This window comes from Primulina eburnea, chromosome 17 (genome assembly GCF_022965805.1).
Source record: "Primulina eburnea isolate SZY01 chromosome 17, ASM2296580v1, whole genome shotgun sequence".
In the NCBI taxonomy this organism is placed as follows: Eukaryota; Viridiplantae; Streptophyta; class Magnoliopsida; order Lamiales; family Gesneriaceae; genus Primulina; species Primulina eburnea.
Genome location: NC_133117.1, coordinates 6,869,167 through 6,885,093, shown reverse-complemented (window position 1 = coordinate 6,885,093; position 15,927 = coordinate 6,869,167). Strand labels below are relative to the sequence as shown.

The 15,927-nt window shown below is 35.0% G+C and overlaps 1 protein-coding gene across 3 annotated transcripts; it reads left to right on the top strand.

The window, feature by feature from the left end:
* Positions 1 to 903: 903 nt before the first annotated feature.
* Positions 904 to 8,914, top strand: LOC140818837 (transcription initiation factor TFIID subunit 4b-like). 3 transcript variants are annotated; one of them, XM_073178890.1, is made up of 17 exons: positions 904 to 1,033; positions 1,122 to 1,189; positions 1,327 to 1,435; positions 2,466 to 3,232; positions 3,325 to 3,420; positions 3,511 to 3,595; positions 3,705 to 3,781; positions 3,854 to 4,294; positions 5,607 to 5,725; positions 5,816 to 5,903; positions 6,035 to 6,170; positions 6,282 to 6,337; positions 6,421 to 6,477; positions 6,610 to 6,750; positions 6,846 to 6,911; positions 6,984 to 7,242; positions 8,173 to 8,914. In XM_073178890.1, exons 2-17 carry the CDS (start codon positions 1,151 to 1,153, stop codon positions 8,340 to 8,342), a joined length of 2,706 nt encoding a protein of 901 aa, XP_073034991.1. In that variant the 5' UTR covers positions 904 to 1,033; positions 1,122 to 1,150; the 3' UTR covers positions 8,343 to 8,914. The 3 variants fall into 3 exon arrangements, with proteins under 3 accessions (XP_073034991.1, XP_073034992.1, XP_073034990.1); XM_073178891.1 differs by having other exon boundaries at positions 1,108 to 1,189; positions 5,613 to 5,725; XM_073178889.1 differs by having other exon boundaries at positions 1,108 to 1,189.
* Positions 8,915 to 15,927: the final 7,013 nt, after the last annotated feature.

Below are 15,927 nucleotides of genomic sequence, written 5' to 3'. Positions count from 1 at the left end.
CTTCGATTTTGAATAAGGATTAAATTTTTTTCGGTTTCTACAATGGTTTTAGAGTAGTTCTCTTGTGAGACGATCTCACAAATTTTTATTTGTGAGACAGATCAATCCTACCGATATTCATAATATAAAAATGATACTCTTAGCATGAAAAAGTAAAATTTTTTCATGGATGATCCAAATAAAAGATCCGTCTCACAAAATACGATCCGTAAGATCGTCACAGAAAATTTTTGTCATGGTTTTAATAATATTTTCCCTAAATAAATATGTACTTTGAATTAAATTCTTGTTAATAGTAAGCATTCTTAATATGGTGTATGCATAGGGCTGCAAACGAACCGAACATGTTCGCGACTTTTTCGAGCCGGCTCGATAAATATTCGATTCGTATTCGAACTTATCGAATTTGAGCCGAACTCGAACACGTTCGAACTTTTTTTCGAGCCGAACTCGAGCCCAAATTATTTTGTTCGATAGCTCGCGAATAGTTCGCGAGCCTTAATATTTTATTAATATAATATAATTATATATATTTATATATATACATTTCGAATATTTCGAGCATTTCGAGCTTTCAAACCTTAATATCCGAGCAATAATTCGAATAGTTCACGAATATATTCGAATATTTCGAGCCGAACTCGAACTCGAACTTCATTTCGAGCCGAGCTCGAGCCCAAATATTTGAAATTATCGAACTTCGAATCGAGTTCGAACTCGAATATACCTATTTCGAGCCGAATTCGAGCCTGACTTTTTTACTATTATTCGACTCGATTCGGTTCGTTTACACCCCTGTGTATGCACATGCATAATATACAATCTAAGCAATAAGGGGTATGTGTGAAAATACAAATAGTGGAAGGGGGCAATTGAAATTACTTACACTTGTGCTGTACAGTACAAAGCGGTAACGATCCCGATTCTCTATTGTTTCCTCTTATGAGAAGAAAGAGTCTTACTGCAGCGAAGATTTTACCCCGATCAAATCCTTGAATTCGATTATTGCTGCTTATCGATTTAATTTTTTGTGGTAATCTCGCGTTGATTCCGTTTTCATCTCACAATTCTCATAATCCAACCCTAAACTGACCCTTTTTTTTGTAGTATCTTTCTTATAGAGACACTAGGGCTGTAGCAGCTGATTTTGATGGATCCTAACATCATGAAATTACTTGAAGAAGACGAGGTTTCCCGCCATCTCTGTGCACAATTTTCTTTTCTTTATTTCTTTGTCCATTTATGCTGTGATCTTGGAGTTTTTGCAAGAGCTTTTTTTTTTTATATGATTTTTGTTTTCGATTTCCTACTTGGACGGTTTCCCAGGACGAAACAATGCATTCCGGGGCTGATGTGGAGGCATTCACGGCTGAATTAAACAGAGACATCGAAGGAAATGCGTCCACTTCGCAGCAAAATTCTGATACCGATAGAGGTAATCGTTTTTCCCCATTTGTGGCTCTTTTGTATTTATTTGTATCAGGTCCTTTATTTAGGTTTGAATTGCCTTTGTGATTTAAAAAAACCATTGCTTTTAGAATTTTCAACTCTTTTCCTTTGGTCCCATCACCCATGGATAGATGGTGAGTTACTACATGGATTCGTGCATGATCTTTTTCGAGGTCTAATTGAGAAGAAAGAAATGGTTGAATGAAATAGGTCAAATATCAGTTATAGTGGGGAACAAAGTTATGCTTCTTAAGCATGTAAAAAATGAGAGCCAAAGTTTTCGGGGTTTAGTGAAGTTCAAGTCTTATGGTATCATTCTATTCCTAAATTACTTGGTGATAAAAAAACCAATTCGTCAAAAGAACAGAGGGACTGATATTTGGATTTGGAGAGCTCCAAATACTATGCCAGTTAAGTGTATTTTGTTATGGATTTTGGTCGTCTGGACTGATATTTGGATTTGGAGAGCTCCAAATACTATGCCAGTTAAGTGTATTTTGTTATGGATTTTGGTCGTCTTTGAATGTAATGGGAATTATCTTTGGAGGCAATTTATTTTTTTACAATATGTTGATTCAGTGATGAGTGGACATTTTAGAAATAGGGAACCCATTTAGAACTAGCCAAAGACTAAGGAGATAAAGAGAAACTATATTCGGGACTTGGAAGGATACTATACTGCTGTCTGTCATCTCTCTAGAAAGAAATCAAACTGGATCTAATACAACTATGTAGGAATGGGATGCTTTTAGGACTAGCCCCTTTATAACAATGGGCCAAACTCCAGTATAACCTCCAACAGACATAGAATCGAAACTGCTTTTCCAACTGCCGTCTTCGAATATTTTACCTGTGAAGTATTCACACTCTCCTTAAGTTTTATTACTTATGTGAGAGCTAACATCTAAATGTATCGATAAGAGTTTATTTCATATGCTCTGCCAACCAATTTCTTTGTTTAGATTCTCACTATATCCAGGTACACTGTAATTTCCATAATGCATGTAATTCAACAGGTGCAGCAGCCTTGTCTCAGGGAAACAGTCATACAGCAAGTCAATATCTTCAGCAGGTGCAATCATCTGGCCATGACGAAACCGTTAATTTCCAAAGTGGGAAAGACATCTTGTCTATGGAGCCAAAGGATCAGCAACCATCTCCATTGGAGTTGCAACAGGATGAGTCTTATTCCAAAAGCCACAAAAAGAAAGATGACTCAGCCCATGAGTTTAAAAGCTTTGATTCGCCGTCTACTGATGGGTCTCCTCAACCACGAGACGACGATAACACTGTACCTGTATCCCGACCTATGCGTATGATGACATCTGGAGAAAATGTTATCCATGTCCATGGGCCCGAGTCCCAACCCGACAGTGAGTCATATACAGAAAGGGAATCACAGTTGTACAAATTACAAGATGGGAGTAGTCAACAATCCATTGCAATGGGATCAAATAATCAAGTGCCCTTGGCACCAGAAGTGAATGATCCACAAGCCTTGCCAACAGGAAGAGGAAATCAACAAACATCTACTATGGGAGTCAGTAATGAACAGGCCATGGCGTCAATGAATCAGCATTCCATGGAAACTGGGATGAACAGCCAACAGGCCATGTCCTCGGGTACGAGTAATCAGCAGTCTATGACAAGTAGCAATCAACAATCAGGTACCACAGTGAAGTTGAACAAACAAGTTCCTTTTGGCATGTTGCTTCCTATTATACAGCCACAACTGGACAATGACAGAGCCGTGCAACTTCAGACTCTTTACTTCAAGCTTAGGGTGGTTTTCAGTCCTTTTAAGAATGTTTACCATGTTTCTTAAAATATACTAATTTTTTATTCATATCATATAGCAATGACATTTTTTGCCAGAAAAATGAGATCTCTAAAGACAAATTTGTCCAAAATATGAGAAGCCTTGTCGGGGATCAGATGTTAAAGATGGCCGTGTATAAATTGCAGACGCAGGTATGTTATACTGTAATGTTAAATGTCCTTATGTTTTCACTTCGAACTCTTTTTCTTGAGTTTTGATTGAGTTGAGGATATGGAAATCAGGCTGCCAAGAATTTGCAGACTCCCCTTAATCAGCATCAGTTGCAGCCACCAGTGGCAGGACGGGAACTGCAAGTGCCATCAGTTGGTGAATTCTTTGATGAGACCCTACTTGTTTATCAATTCATTAACCTGAATGATTTCTGCTGACTAAACTCCTTTTCTCTTCTTTTTTTTCCCATTACAAATGTCCGCAGATTTAAGAACAAGCAGTGATAGTAATACAATTAAATCACATGTGGTGGGAAGCCAAGTGGATTCACAAGGATTACAAGTAATTCAATTATGAACTTCATGTCTGGGTGCTTTAAATCAATAATATAAGAATCTTGCATTTCCCACACAGGGCCTTGATAAGCAGCAGCAGCATCCACACTTCTCGCAAACATCTTTTCAAACATATGGAAGTTCTGGGAGTAATTATTCGCCTTTCTCTGCTACAAATGTCAGTTCTTCAACATCTATCCGACCACAGCTTCAGGATTCACAGATGAGGCTGGCTCCAGCTCATCAGAACATGGCATCTAATCACTTGAGGCCAACAACCCAGAATACAAATGTGATGAACATGTCGAAGTTTGAGAGGCCACCTTTCAGCGATCCTAATAAAATGCAGGCAAGGACATCAACTCCACATAATCTAGCGGAATGGGCATCATCCACTGGTGTTTCATCGTCAATACCCTACGCAAAGCAGGAACCAGTTGATCAATCAAGTGAACTACAACACAAAGCCCAGTTGAATTCCTCACAGGGGTTATCAAATTTGTCTTCTGCGCAAAGCATGGTAATTACAAGCTTGATGTCCTCATTTATCCAAGCTTGATGGGCCTAATATTTTAGTGACCTTTAAATATTATGAGCCTCTCTCGTTTCTCTATCGTACTTTTGTTGATGTTCGGCTTTCAGACCTGCTTCGTGCGAGCTTATATGCAATTTACATAAAGAACTCATGGTTTGGACTTGGCGGTCACAGTCTGATGCATTCAAAATCAAGAAATAACAGTAACATGAAAATCTAACTGATTGAAATTGTAGATAGCTTGCTAAACCCTTGAAAGGTGATGTGTTTGTGGCATCTCAAAAGCGGTAGCATTTACTGTTAGTTATTGAGCAGTTTTTCAAGGTGTGATTACATTTGACTTGTTAGTGGTTAATGGTTATCAATCAATGTGTAAAATTAATTCACCTTTTGTTGCATGTTATCTTTTGTTCTTGCATCAGACGTGAAAAAAGAGAACTAAATGTGATTTCTTGTAGTGTTCTTTTAGTTTCTTGAATAGTCTATCTGTTCCTAAGAAGTTAAATTGACCTCCGGAGTCTTTTTTGCTTTGTAAAAATAATTCTCTCGACCAAAATTGGTGCTTTCTGCCTAAACAATGAAAGTTGCTTGTGTCTTACGAGATTATTCATTGTTCACTTAATGGAAAAGCTTAATGTTATTTATATCATATTTCATTCTTAATGCTATGAATCTCCCCGTAAAATTTCAAATTCCGCCTCCCTCCAAACAAACATAATTTATGCTGTTGAGACTCTTAAGTTTTTGGTATAATCCTAGTTGTTCATCTCCTCCTCCTCGATTCATGATAAATGGAAATATGTGAGATGGATGTTAAATTGAGGACTTATTGCCAAGCAGTCAACGGAGAGAGTCAATGTAACTTGTGCTGCAAAAGTTACCTGATCTCATAGAGTGGTACAGCTGGAGAAATCATTTTTTAATCCGTACTCGGAAAACTTTGCTAATTTCTGGAAAATAAATAGAGCTTTACAACTCTTTTGTGCAACAATTTGCTAGCTAATGAGTTATGGTGAAATTTTTGCTTGGAGTGGCTATACACCCTACTTGTTGAGTATTTCAATCGGCTTGCCAAATGCACTCTCAGCTGCCGAACTGTTTGCCCATGTCATGTTATTTTCTGCTCATTTTTTGGGTTTCTTTCTTCTTGGGGAAATTTAATTCCTCGAGCAAGATAAGCTTTCCTTATGATAAATTTTATCTCTAAGATTTCATGATTGTTATCATGTTTCAAAATGTTATAAAATGTTGGCTTTTACATCATTCTCTGTCTTTTTTCCCTTTCTAATTCGACCAGTCTCAGATGTCTTCCCCAACCACTCCTGTTGGGTCAGGAAACTACAAGGCTCCCCTCAAAAAGCCTCTGGTTGGCCAGAAGAAGCAAATTGAACCCCCCGGTTCTTCTCCTCCATCAAGGTTATGGCATTTATTGATATACATAAGAAAATCTGCTCGAAAGTAAAATGCTTGAGCATATCTAGAGCTGAGTTGTAAAATATTTAGCAGTAAGAAGCAAAAGGTGTCTGGAGCCTTTTTGGATCAAAGCATTGAACAACTGAATGATGTTACTGCAGTTAGCGGGGTTAATCTCAGGGTAACTCCACTGTTTGGAATTTTTTTATTTTTTTCATCCAATCACAATCCATTCCTCCCCCTCCCCTCCCCTCCCCTCCTTGTGTGTATAACCATTGATAAAAGGTTCCTATGAACTGAATTCATGAATAGGAAGAGGAAGAACAACTTTTTTCTGGCTCCAAGGAAGACAACCGGGTTTCAGAAGCATCTCGACGGGTTGTTCAAGAAGAGGAAGAAAGGCTGATTTTGCATAAGATTCCACTTCAGAAGCAAGTGATGGAAATAAGTCAGTATTTTCTATAACGATCTTTGCTTAGAATATCTTTTATATCTTATTTTGTATATGTACTAGTCTCATAAAAGTTAAAATTTGGGTGTCTTGTCTACTCTCTGGCAGTGGCGAAATGTGGTTTAAAGAATATGAACAGCGATGTGGAGCGATGCCTGTCCTTGGTGAAATCAAATTCTCCATTACTGCTTTTTTGTGAAAGCTTGTCTTTTTATTTATTATTTCTGGTTGCATTTTGTCAACTTAGTGTGTGGAAGAGAGAATGCGCGGGATTATAACTAATCTAATCAGACTGTCAAAACAGGTTATTTTTCATGTTTTTTCTTTTATTTGCTGTGCCCATTTTTTCCTCTTTTAGCATTTCTTGTGTGGTGGTTTTTCCTATTTGAATTAAAAATTTCAGTAATTTTTTTCTACGATTTAATTAATAATGTAGCGTGTTGATATGGAGAAGTTAAGGCATAGAACTATTGTCACCTCAGACATTCGGCAAAAAATTACAACTATCAACCGGAAAGCTCGTGAGGAATGGGAGAAAAAACAGGCGGAAACTGAAAAATCTCAAAAACTGAATGAAGTAAGCTTCCGGAACACTTGTTATCAATTCTATGTTGATTCTGACTCTTATATATGAAATCTGACTGATGGTCATTTTTATTATGTGGAATGCAGACAGAAAGTGATTCTGGTGTTGATGGTGACAAGGATAAGGATGAAAGCCGAATAAGATCAGCAAAGGTAATGACAATTATTTTTTTCCCCTAACATATGAGATTACTGGTTTATATGTAAGTTTTCTATTATCTGCAGGCTAACAAGGATGAAGATGATAAAATGCGTGCTACAGCTGCAAATGTTGCTGTTCGAGCTGCTACTGGAGTTGGTGACATGTTGTCGAGATGGCAGTTGATGATTGAGGCCAAGCAGAAACTGGGAGGAACTGGAACTCTATCTGGTTCCCAACCTGGTAAAGATAAGGCACGGATGCCTATACCTACATCCACAAGAAACACCAGGGAAAATCAAGAAGCAGAAAAACGAGATCATTCACCTGCTTTGAGCACCCCTGGTATGTTATTACTCTAATTACAAAGTTGCCATTTCTTCGTTTCAATCTGCAAGTAGAGCAAAGTAATGGAAATGTATTACAGAAGTTGAAGGAACTCATCTTCAAAAACAATAATTAGCGTGCTGTTTTAGGAAAGAGCCTATACCTATCTTAAGAAATTTTCCGTACAATCACTATGTTGTTTCTTCTACTTGCATACCGTTTTGTCAATTTATGGGATTTGCATGTGTTTTACATGTTCATAAATCTGAAGAGAATCTTCATGGAACCTTGTGATTTAGTTACAGTTTTTGGGGACGTGATTTATTTTACTTTTTCCATTTTTGTATATCAAACCATTGGTTCTTGAATTTGGAGAGATTCATATACCTCAAAGTTACTAATATTCAGAGAGGAAGAGCGGATGTGCTTTTTATATGAAGCATGTCTTTTGTTGAAATGTAGAAATGACATTTGAATGAAAGATATTATAGAGCATCGGATAATTTCTTTTAGGTGAGAAAGTGGGATAAGTGGATTAGCCATTCCTCAAGTAATAGAATGACGAGACAATGAATTTTATACCAACAATTTGAATCGATGGCAGCATGTTCACAAAATCTGTTTCAGCAACGACTTAGACAACATCTTTCACTTCTGTAGGTATCTATTTGGATTTAGAAATCTGTAACATTTTCTGGCAAATTTCTATCTGGTTTAATTGCGATTAAATTTTTTGGCAGACGAGATATATCGTGATCGTTGCTTTATGATTATTTAGCATCTTATATTATTATCTCTTGAGGTGATTCCTTTACTTTCCAAAATAAAGGGAATTAATTAAATTTATGCTGTAGGCCGGCCGTGGTTCTTTGAAGGCTTGTTATATGATATGACTGATTGCTGTATTACTGGTTCTCTCCTCGATTGTTGACAGTCTTTTACATGCAGCATCTGTTAGAAAAGTTGCTAGAAATCGAATCATCGTGCCTCAGGTGGCTCGGACCATTTCAGTTAAAGACGTGATTGCCGTCTTAGAAAGGGAGCCTCAAATGTCAAAATCTACTCTGATATACCGATTGTATGACAAGATTGGTGTTGATGCTGCTGTCATCGAATGAGCGAATTTGCTTATTTTTTCAGCCACAAAGACGTGTCTTGGAACTAAAATGTCCCAATATGAAAGTCTGCCCTGGTATTTCACTGACATACAAATGATGATAGCAACCACGATGCTGTGAGGTTTGACGTGTCAAATGATTTACTTTCTTTTTTGCACGTTTCTGTGAGTGATTCATTTGCGGGGGTCCTTGTAGATAACAAAGTACGTGAAGAGAATATACGAAAATGCTCAAGCTATAAGTGCATATGTTTGTATTATGATCTAACTATTCAAACCCTCCTCACGCTTGCATCCTCAAATATTCTCAAGGTAATGCATGGTAGTAAATACACTTGGTCACTGCCATTGCAAAAGTTTTGGGAATTCGTTAACTTATTAGTTGGGTCAAAGGTCTACGAGTATAGAACGTGGTTGTAGAAATTGATGCTCAAGTAGTTGTTGCTCATCATAATTGTAATTCAGGTTCTTCTAGTTTCAGATTGATCATGGATGATTGTGAAATCCTAGTATTTGGATTCACTGAATTGTAGCTTTGTTTCTGTGAATGCAAATCAAGTCGTCCTTATCTTCCTTAGGGTCACTGCTTCTGTTATTGGTAAGCTGGATTGGTTTCTTCTCCAATACTGGTTTTTGCAGGCCAAGTCTTACCTTGCGCTATGGTTTACACTCACATTTTTTTAACTCCTAAAAGTTATACCTCGCTTAAAAATAATATTCGGTTGCATTAGTAATCGGGTGTCCCGCATATTATTACATCATTATTTATTTATTTTTCGATTTTCATTCAATTTAATTAGAAAGTTGTGTCAAAGATTGTGCAGCATAACTTTTTATTTATTTAACATAGCATGAAAGAAGGATAAAGTAAGATTTATGACCATGCATTCATTGGTACCTAGAATTATCAAAATGAAAGCATGAGATTCTTGGAAATAAAATAATCGAGCATGAGAACATGGGCTCGTTTCTTCTTGTATTTCTCTTTTAAACATCACTGATAAAGATCAACGAAAGGTCATTAAAGCCAAAAAACCGAACAGTGAAAAACAGTCTAATCCTCAAATACAACATTTATGTCTTACATAATCCTATATCGCATGTGCAGTTGCACGTAAAAATATCTTGAATCCAGAACTTTGAAGACGGGTAATTTCGAAGTAAAGATTATTTTTCAACAAATTTTAGTGCCTTTTCTTTTTAATTGTATTGATTCTTTTCAATTTAATTCGATAACCACATTTATTTGTGTGTCATTTTTATCATTTCTATTCTATATCATGGTAATTTTGATTTTAGTTCCTGTAGGTGCGTTGGAAGGCCCCATGCATGGCAGGTCGTGACAAAACACGAGTCATGCGTATTGGCATCGAATTTTCCAACATTTTGATTAATCAACTAATTTGATGAAACAGTGATCTTTTTCAACTTAAAGGAATTTAATGACAATGTCAATTTTAGATGTGTATGTATAGGTGTGTGATATTTTTAGGCATATATATTTTATTTAATCAATTATAATTCTGTATTATATTCCAACGATCGATTTTAGTTCTTCTCATCTAAATCGGGTGATTAAATAACTAATATCATATTAAATTTTATAGTTATAGTTAAAAAAATCTCTCGTAACATGTACGTGTGTTTAAAAACATAAATATAAAAAATTAACAATGAAATTGGTTAACTAATTACATGATTTTGACTAGAAAAACTAAAATTGATTGTCAAAACATAGTTACATGACTATAATTTTTACAACGAAATATACATGACTTAAAATATCATACCTCAATGTATGCCTAAAATTGATATTTTATTGAATTTAATTTGATGGACGAGATTTTGTTTTTTGTTTTTTGTTCAAATAAAAAATTGAAGCTCCTAGAGATTTCACAGCATACTTATAGTCTTGCTACATTTCCGGGAACATCGAAGTACTAACGTAAACATTTCCGATTAAAAAAATTTAAATTGTCAAAAATTGAAAGTACATGACTAAAACTTAAATCGAACAACATACAGATCAAATTCACAAAACAACAAACCAAAATTACACTTTTTCTTATTATTTAATTTATCAAAGTACTTAATGAGTTCAAAATAACAAAGTCGAGTGTTTAATTAAACTAGTATTTAACCCGTGCGATGCATAGGATGATATTACTAAAATTAGTGAAAAATGAATAGATATTTAAATTTGTTGAAAATAAATTATTTGAATATTGAAAAGTAATAGTTGAATATTTGAATGTTGAAAATAAGAGTTGTAAAGTTAGAAATTTGTGTGTGATGATGTAGATAATGATGTATTTTATTTTTTGGATTATGTGTAATGAAACTCTATAAATAGATCTCTCATTTGTGAAGAAAATCACAATTGAGTAGAAAGAAAAATATTATAAAGTGTTTAGTTTGGTAAATTTTGAGAGTTTGAGATTTTTACTTTTTACCACAAATTTTTACTTTTTCACAACACGTTATCAGCACGAAGCTCTAAAAGTCCTACATACTTTTCCAAGCTCCAAATTGAAGAAAAAGGTAACAAAAGTAATAATATTTATTTTACTGTTATTTATTTATTGTGTATTTATTTAATATACAATATAATGTTATTACTAGAAATAATAAAAATAAATTTTTCATAAACTTGTTATAAATCCTGGGAGGATGTTAAGACGACATCCCACACTCCCGGTAAGGGATACGACAAGTATAAAAGCCTATAAGGTTTTTAAACAAAATAAATTATGACACTCATTATAATATTATGATATGATATACATAATTATTTAAACATGTCTAATATTATATATACCATATTATTACCATAAAATTATACAAATACATACCTTTATTTTTTTGTACACCAATGGTCATAAATAGTAAAAAAATGGCTAGTTTTTGCCCTATAAATATGATCTCACAAACACATTCAATCACTCCAACTTTCTCTTCTTCTCTAAAAATTATTCATCATCAAATTTTTCGAAGAAAAAAGAAGATGGCTTTCTCAAGGATATTTTTAATTATTTTGGTTATCATACTCACGAGTCTTGTATTTATCGGAGAATATCCTCCTCGTGCGTTTTCTTTATTTTTACAAATACTTGTACTTGTTGTTTATCCGTTACTTTGTATTGCAATATTTATTAACTAATAAAATGCATCGTAATTTTTTTAGTACCACCATATAAAATTTAACAAAGCTCGAATTTGTTGCGCTCGACATCACGGGAAAGAATTATATGCCATGGACTCTAGATGTAGAAATGCATCTTGAGTCATTGGGTCTAAGCGAGACCATTAAAGAAAATGGCATATGCACGTTACAAGAAAAGGCAAGAGCCATGATATTTTTGCGTCGACATCTCGACGATGGATTGAAATGTGAATATCTGAATGAAAAAAATCTCATGGCTTTGTGGAAGGGATTAAAAGAAAGATTCGAACATATAAGAGAAGTTATACTTCCGACTGCCCGGGATGAATGGAATACATTGAGATTCCAAGACTTTAAAAAAGTCAGTTATTACAATTCGGCGATGTATAGAATAATCTCCCAATTAAAATTTTGTGGACATGAGGTCACAGAATCCGAGATGCTTGAAAAAACATTTTCCACGTTTCATGCAACAAATATTACTCTACAGCAACAATATAGAGTACGTGGATTTGCGAGATATTCTGAACTCATCGCCTGTCTTCTTGTGGCGGAAAAAGAACAACGAGCTATTAATGAGAAATCATCAGTCCCGACCCACATGATCAACAGCATTTCCAGAAGCAAATGCTATCAGTAAAAATGAATTTAAACCTGGAAACCAAAATCAATTTCAAAGACAAGGTTTTGGTCGAGGTCGAGGTCGTGGACGTGGACGTGGACGTGGAATTGGTCGTGGTCGTGGACGCGGCCGTGGTTTTGAAAATAATAGAGATATTTATTTTTATAACTCATCTCAAAAGAGCGTCCCAAACCATCCACTGAAAAGGCATAATGAGAATACAAGTGTTAATGAGAATCACTCAAAAAGATATGAAAGTTCTTGTTACAGATGTGGTACTCTAGGACATTGGTCCAAAGTTTGTCGAGCCCCTGAGCACCTTTGTAAACTTTATAAAGAATCATTAAAGGGGAAAGAAAAGGAGACCAACTTCACTGAACGCGGTGACCGTTTGAGTGATTCAACTCATTTTGATGCTGGTGATTTTATGAATGATTTCTCTGGAAATGATCAACATGTTGGTGGGATAGAAATGAACAATTTTGATGTTGCAGATTTTCTCAATGATTTTTCTGAAAATGAACCATATAGTGGTAGAATATAAATGTACAATAATTTGTTTTTCATGTATTCATATAATAATATTTTATTGTACAATTATGATATGTGTTATATTTATATATGTATTGGCAGTAATTTTATTTCATTGCATATTTTTTTGAAGTTCAAATATGGAAAATGCTATGAGCAAAGCTGAAGTTTGCATACCCGATAGTGGTACAACGCACACTATCCTCCGAGATAAAAGATATTTCTTGTAACTAAAACCAACAAAAACAACGGTGAATACAATATCAGGTCATGTAGACTTGATTAAAAGATGTGGTAAAGCACAATTTTTGTTACCTAATGGTACAAAATTTTTGATCAATGATGCTTTATATTCACCACAATCGAAAAGAAATTTGTTGAGTTTTAATGATATATATTCTCATGGGTTTGATACTCAAACAATGAATGAAGGGAATGAGAAATATATGTGTCTTATCACATATAAATCAGGAAAGAAATATGTGATTGAAAAACTACCAATGCTCCCTACTGGATTGCATTATACACATATAAGTCCCATTGAATCAAACATGGTAGTTGATAATTCTTCAATATTAACAAATTGGCATGACCGATTGGGACATCCTGGTTCAACAATGATGCGAAGAATCATAGAAGATACACATGGTCATCCACTGAAAGACCAGAAGATCTTTCAGAATAATAAGTTTCAATGTAAAGCATGTTCTCTTGGAAAACTTATTATAAGACCATCACCAGTCAAAATCCAAACCGAATCACCAATGTTTCTTGAACGTATTCAGGGTGATATTTGTGGACCAATCCATCCACCATGTGGACCATTCAGATACTTTATGGTATTGATTGATGCCTCCAGCAGATGGTCACATGTATGTTTATTGTCAACTCGAAATGTTGTATTTGCAAGATTACTTGCTCAAATAATAAAATTGAGGAATCAGTTTCCCGATTATACAATCAAGAAATTTAGACTTGATAATGCTGGTGAATTTACTTCCCAGACTTTCAATGATTATTGTATGTCTATGGGAATCATTGTTGAGCATCATGTTGCTCATGTACATACACAGAATGGATTGGCTGAATCATTGATTAAACGTCTGCAAATGATTGCTAGACCAATGATTATGAAAACAAAGCTCCCTATTTCTATATGGGGACATGCAATTTTACATGCTGCTTCATTAATTCGCATCAGACCAAGTGCATATCATAAATACTCCCCATTACAGCTTGCATTTGGTAAGGAACCAGACATTTCTCATCTGAGAATTTTTGGATGTATGGTGTATGTGCCTATTGCACCACCACAACAAAAGAAAATGGGACCTCAAAGAAAGGTTGGAATTTATATCGGTTATGATAGTCCATCAATCATTCGATATCTTGAACCTCAGACAAGAGATGTGTTCACAGCACGTTTTGCTGATTGTCATTTTAATGAGGAAATCTTCCCAATGTTAGGGGGAGAACAGAAACATACCGAAAAAGAAATTACTTGGTATGTATCATCATTGTTACATCTGGATCCAAGAACAAAACAATGTGAAAAAGATGTACAACAAATTGTACACTTGCAAAGAATAGCAAATCAAATACCATGATGCATTTGCAAACACAAAAGGGTAACTAAATCATATATACATACTGCAAATGCCCCTGCTCGAATTGAAATTCCAAAGAAACAAATGGAAGATACTCATGATGTCATTAAACGCCTGAAGCGTGGAAGGCCAGTCGGTTCCAAGGATAAAAATCCTCGAAAAAGAAAATTCATAGAGAAACACGATGATCACAAATAAAGAATGATGTTTCTGAAGAAACACATGATGATCACAAAATAGAGAATGGTGTTCCTGAAGAAACACATGATGATGAAAATGTTCTGTCAGAACCACAAACTGACGAGAATCATGAAATCTCTATCAATTACATTAATACTGGAAAAATATGGAACCGAAAAGATATAGATGAAATTGATGATATATTTTCTTATAATGTAGCAATCGACATCATAAATGATAACGAAGATCATGAACCAAAATCTTTTGGTGAATGTAAAAATCGGCAGGATTGGATAAAATGGAAAGATGCCATCCAGGTTGAATTAGATTCGCTAAATAAACGTAATGTTTTTGGACCTATAGTCCTTACACCTGAAGGTGTAAAACCTGTTGGATACAAATGGGTTTTTATTCGAAAGCGAAATGAGAAAAATGAAATAGTAAGATATAAAGCTCGACTTGTTGCACAAGGTTTTTCTCAAAGGCCTGGAATTGATTATGAAGAAACGTATTCTCCTGTGATGGATGCAATTACGTTTCGGTATTTGATTAGCTTGGCGGTATCTGAATTAGAAATGCGTCTTATGGATGTTGTTACAGCTTACTTATATGGATCACTTGATAGTAATATATATATATGAAAATCCCTGAAAGATTTAAGATGCCTGAAGCACAAAGTTCAAAACCCAGGGAATGTTATTCTGTGAAATTACAAAGATCATTATATGGGTTAAAGCAATCAGGTCGAATGTGGTATAATCGACTAAGTGATCACTTGATTAAAAAGGGATATGTAAATAATTCAATATGCCCTTGTGTTTTCATTAAGAAAACAACATCCAGATGCGTAATTATTGCTGTATATGTTGATGATTTATACATCATTGGAACGAATAAGGAAATTCAAGAAGTTGTGTCATACTTGAAAGAAGAATTTGAAATGAAGGATCTTGGAAAAACCAAGTATTGTCTGGGTTTACAAATTGAACAAAAAGAATGTGGAATGTTTGTTCACCAGACAAATTATACAGAAAAGATCCTTAAACGTTTTAATATGGATAAAGCAAATCCTTTAAGTACTCCAATGGTTGTTAGATCATTAAACATAGAAAAGGATCTATTCCGTCCATGTGAAGATGATGAAGATATTCTTGGTCCAGAAGTACCATATCTAAGTGTCATCGGTGCCCTTATGTACCTTACAAATTGTACAAGGCCTGATATATCTTTTGTCGTGAATCTGTTGGCAAGATTTAGCACATATCCAACAAAGAGACACTGGAACGGAATTAAACATATATTCCGTTATCTACGAGGAACGACAGACTTGGGACTTTTGTATTCAAAAGATGCTAATCCAAGTATAATTGGTTATGCCGATGCTGGATACTTATCTGATCCACACAAGGCACGTTCGCAAACTGGATATGTATTTACTCGTGGAGGCACTGCAATATCTTGGCGTTCACAGAAACAAACGCTC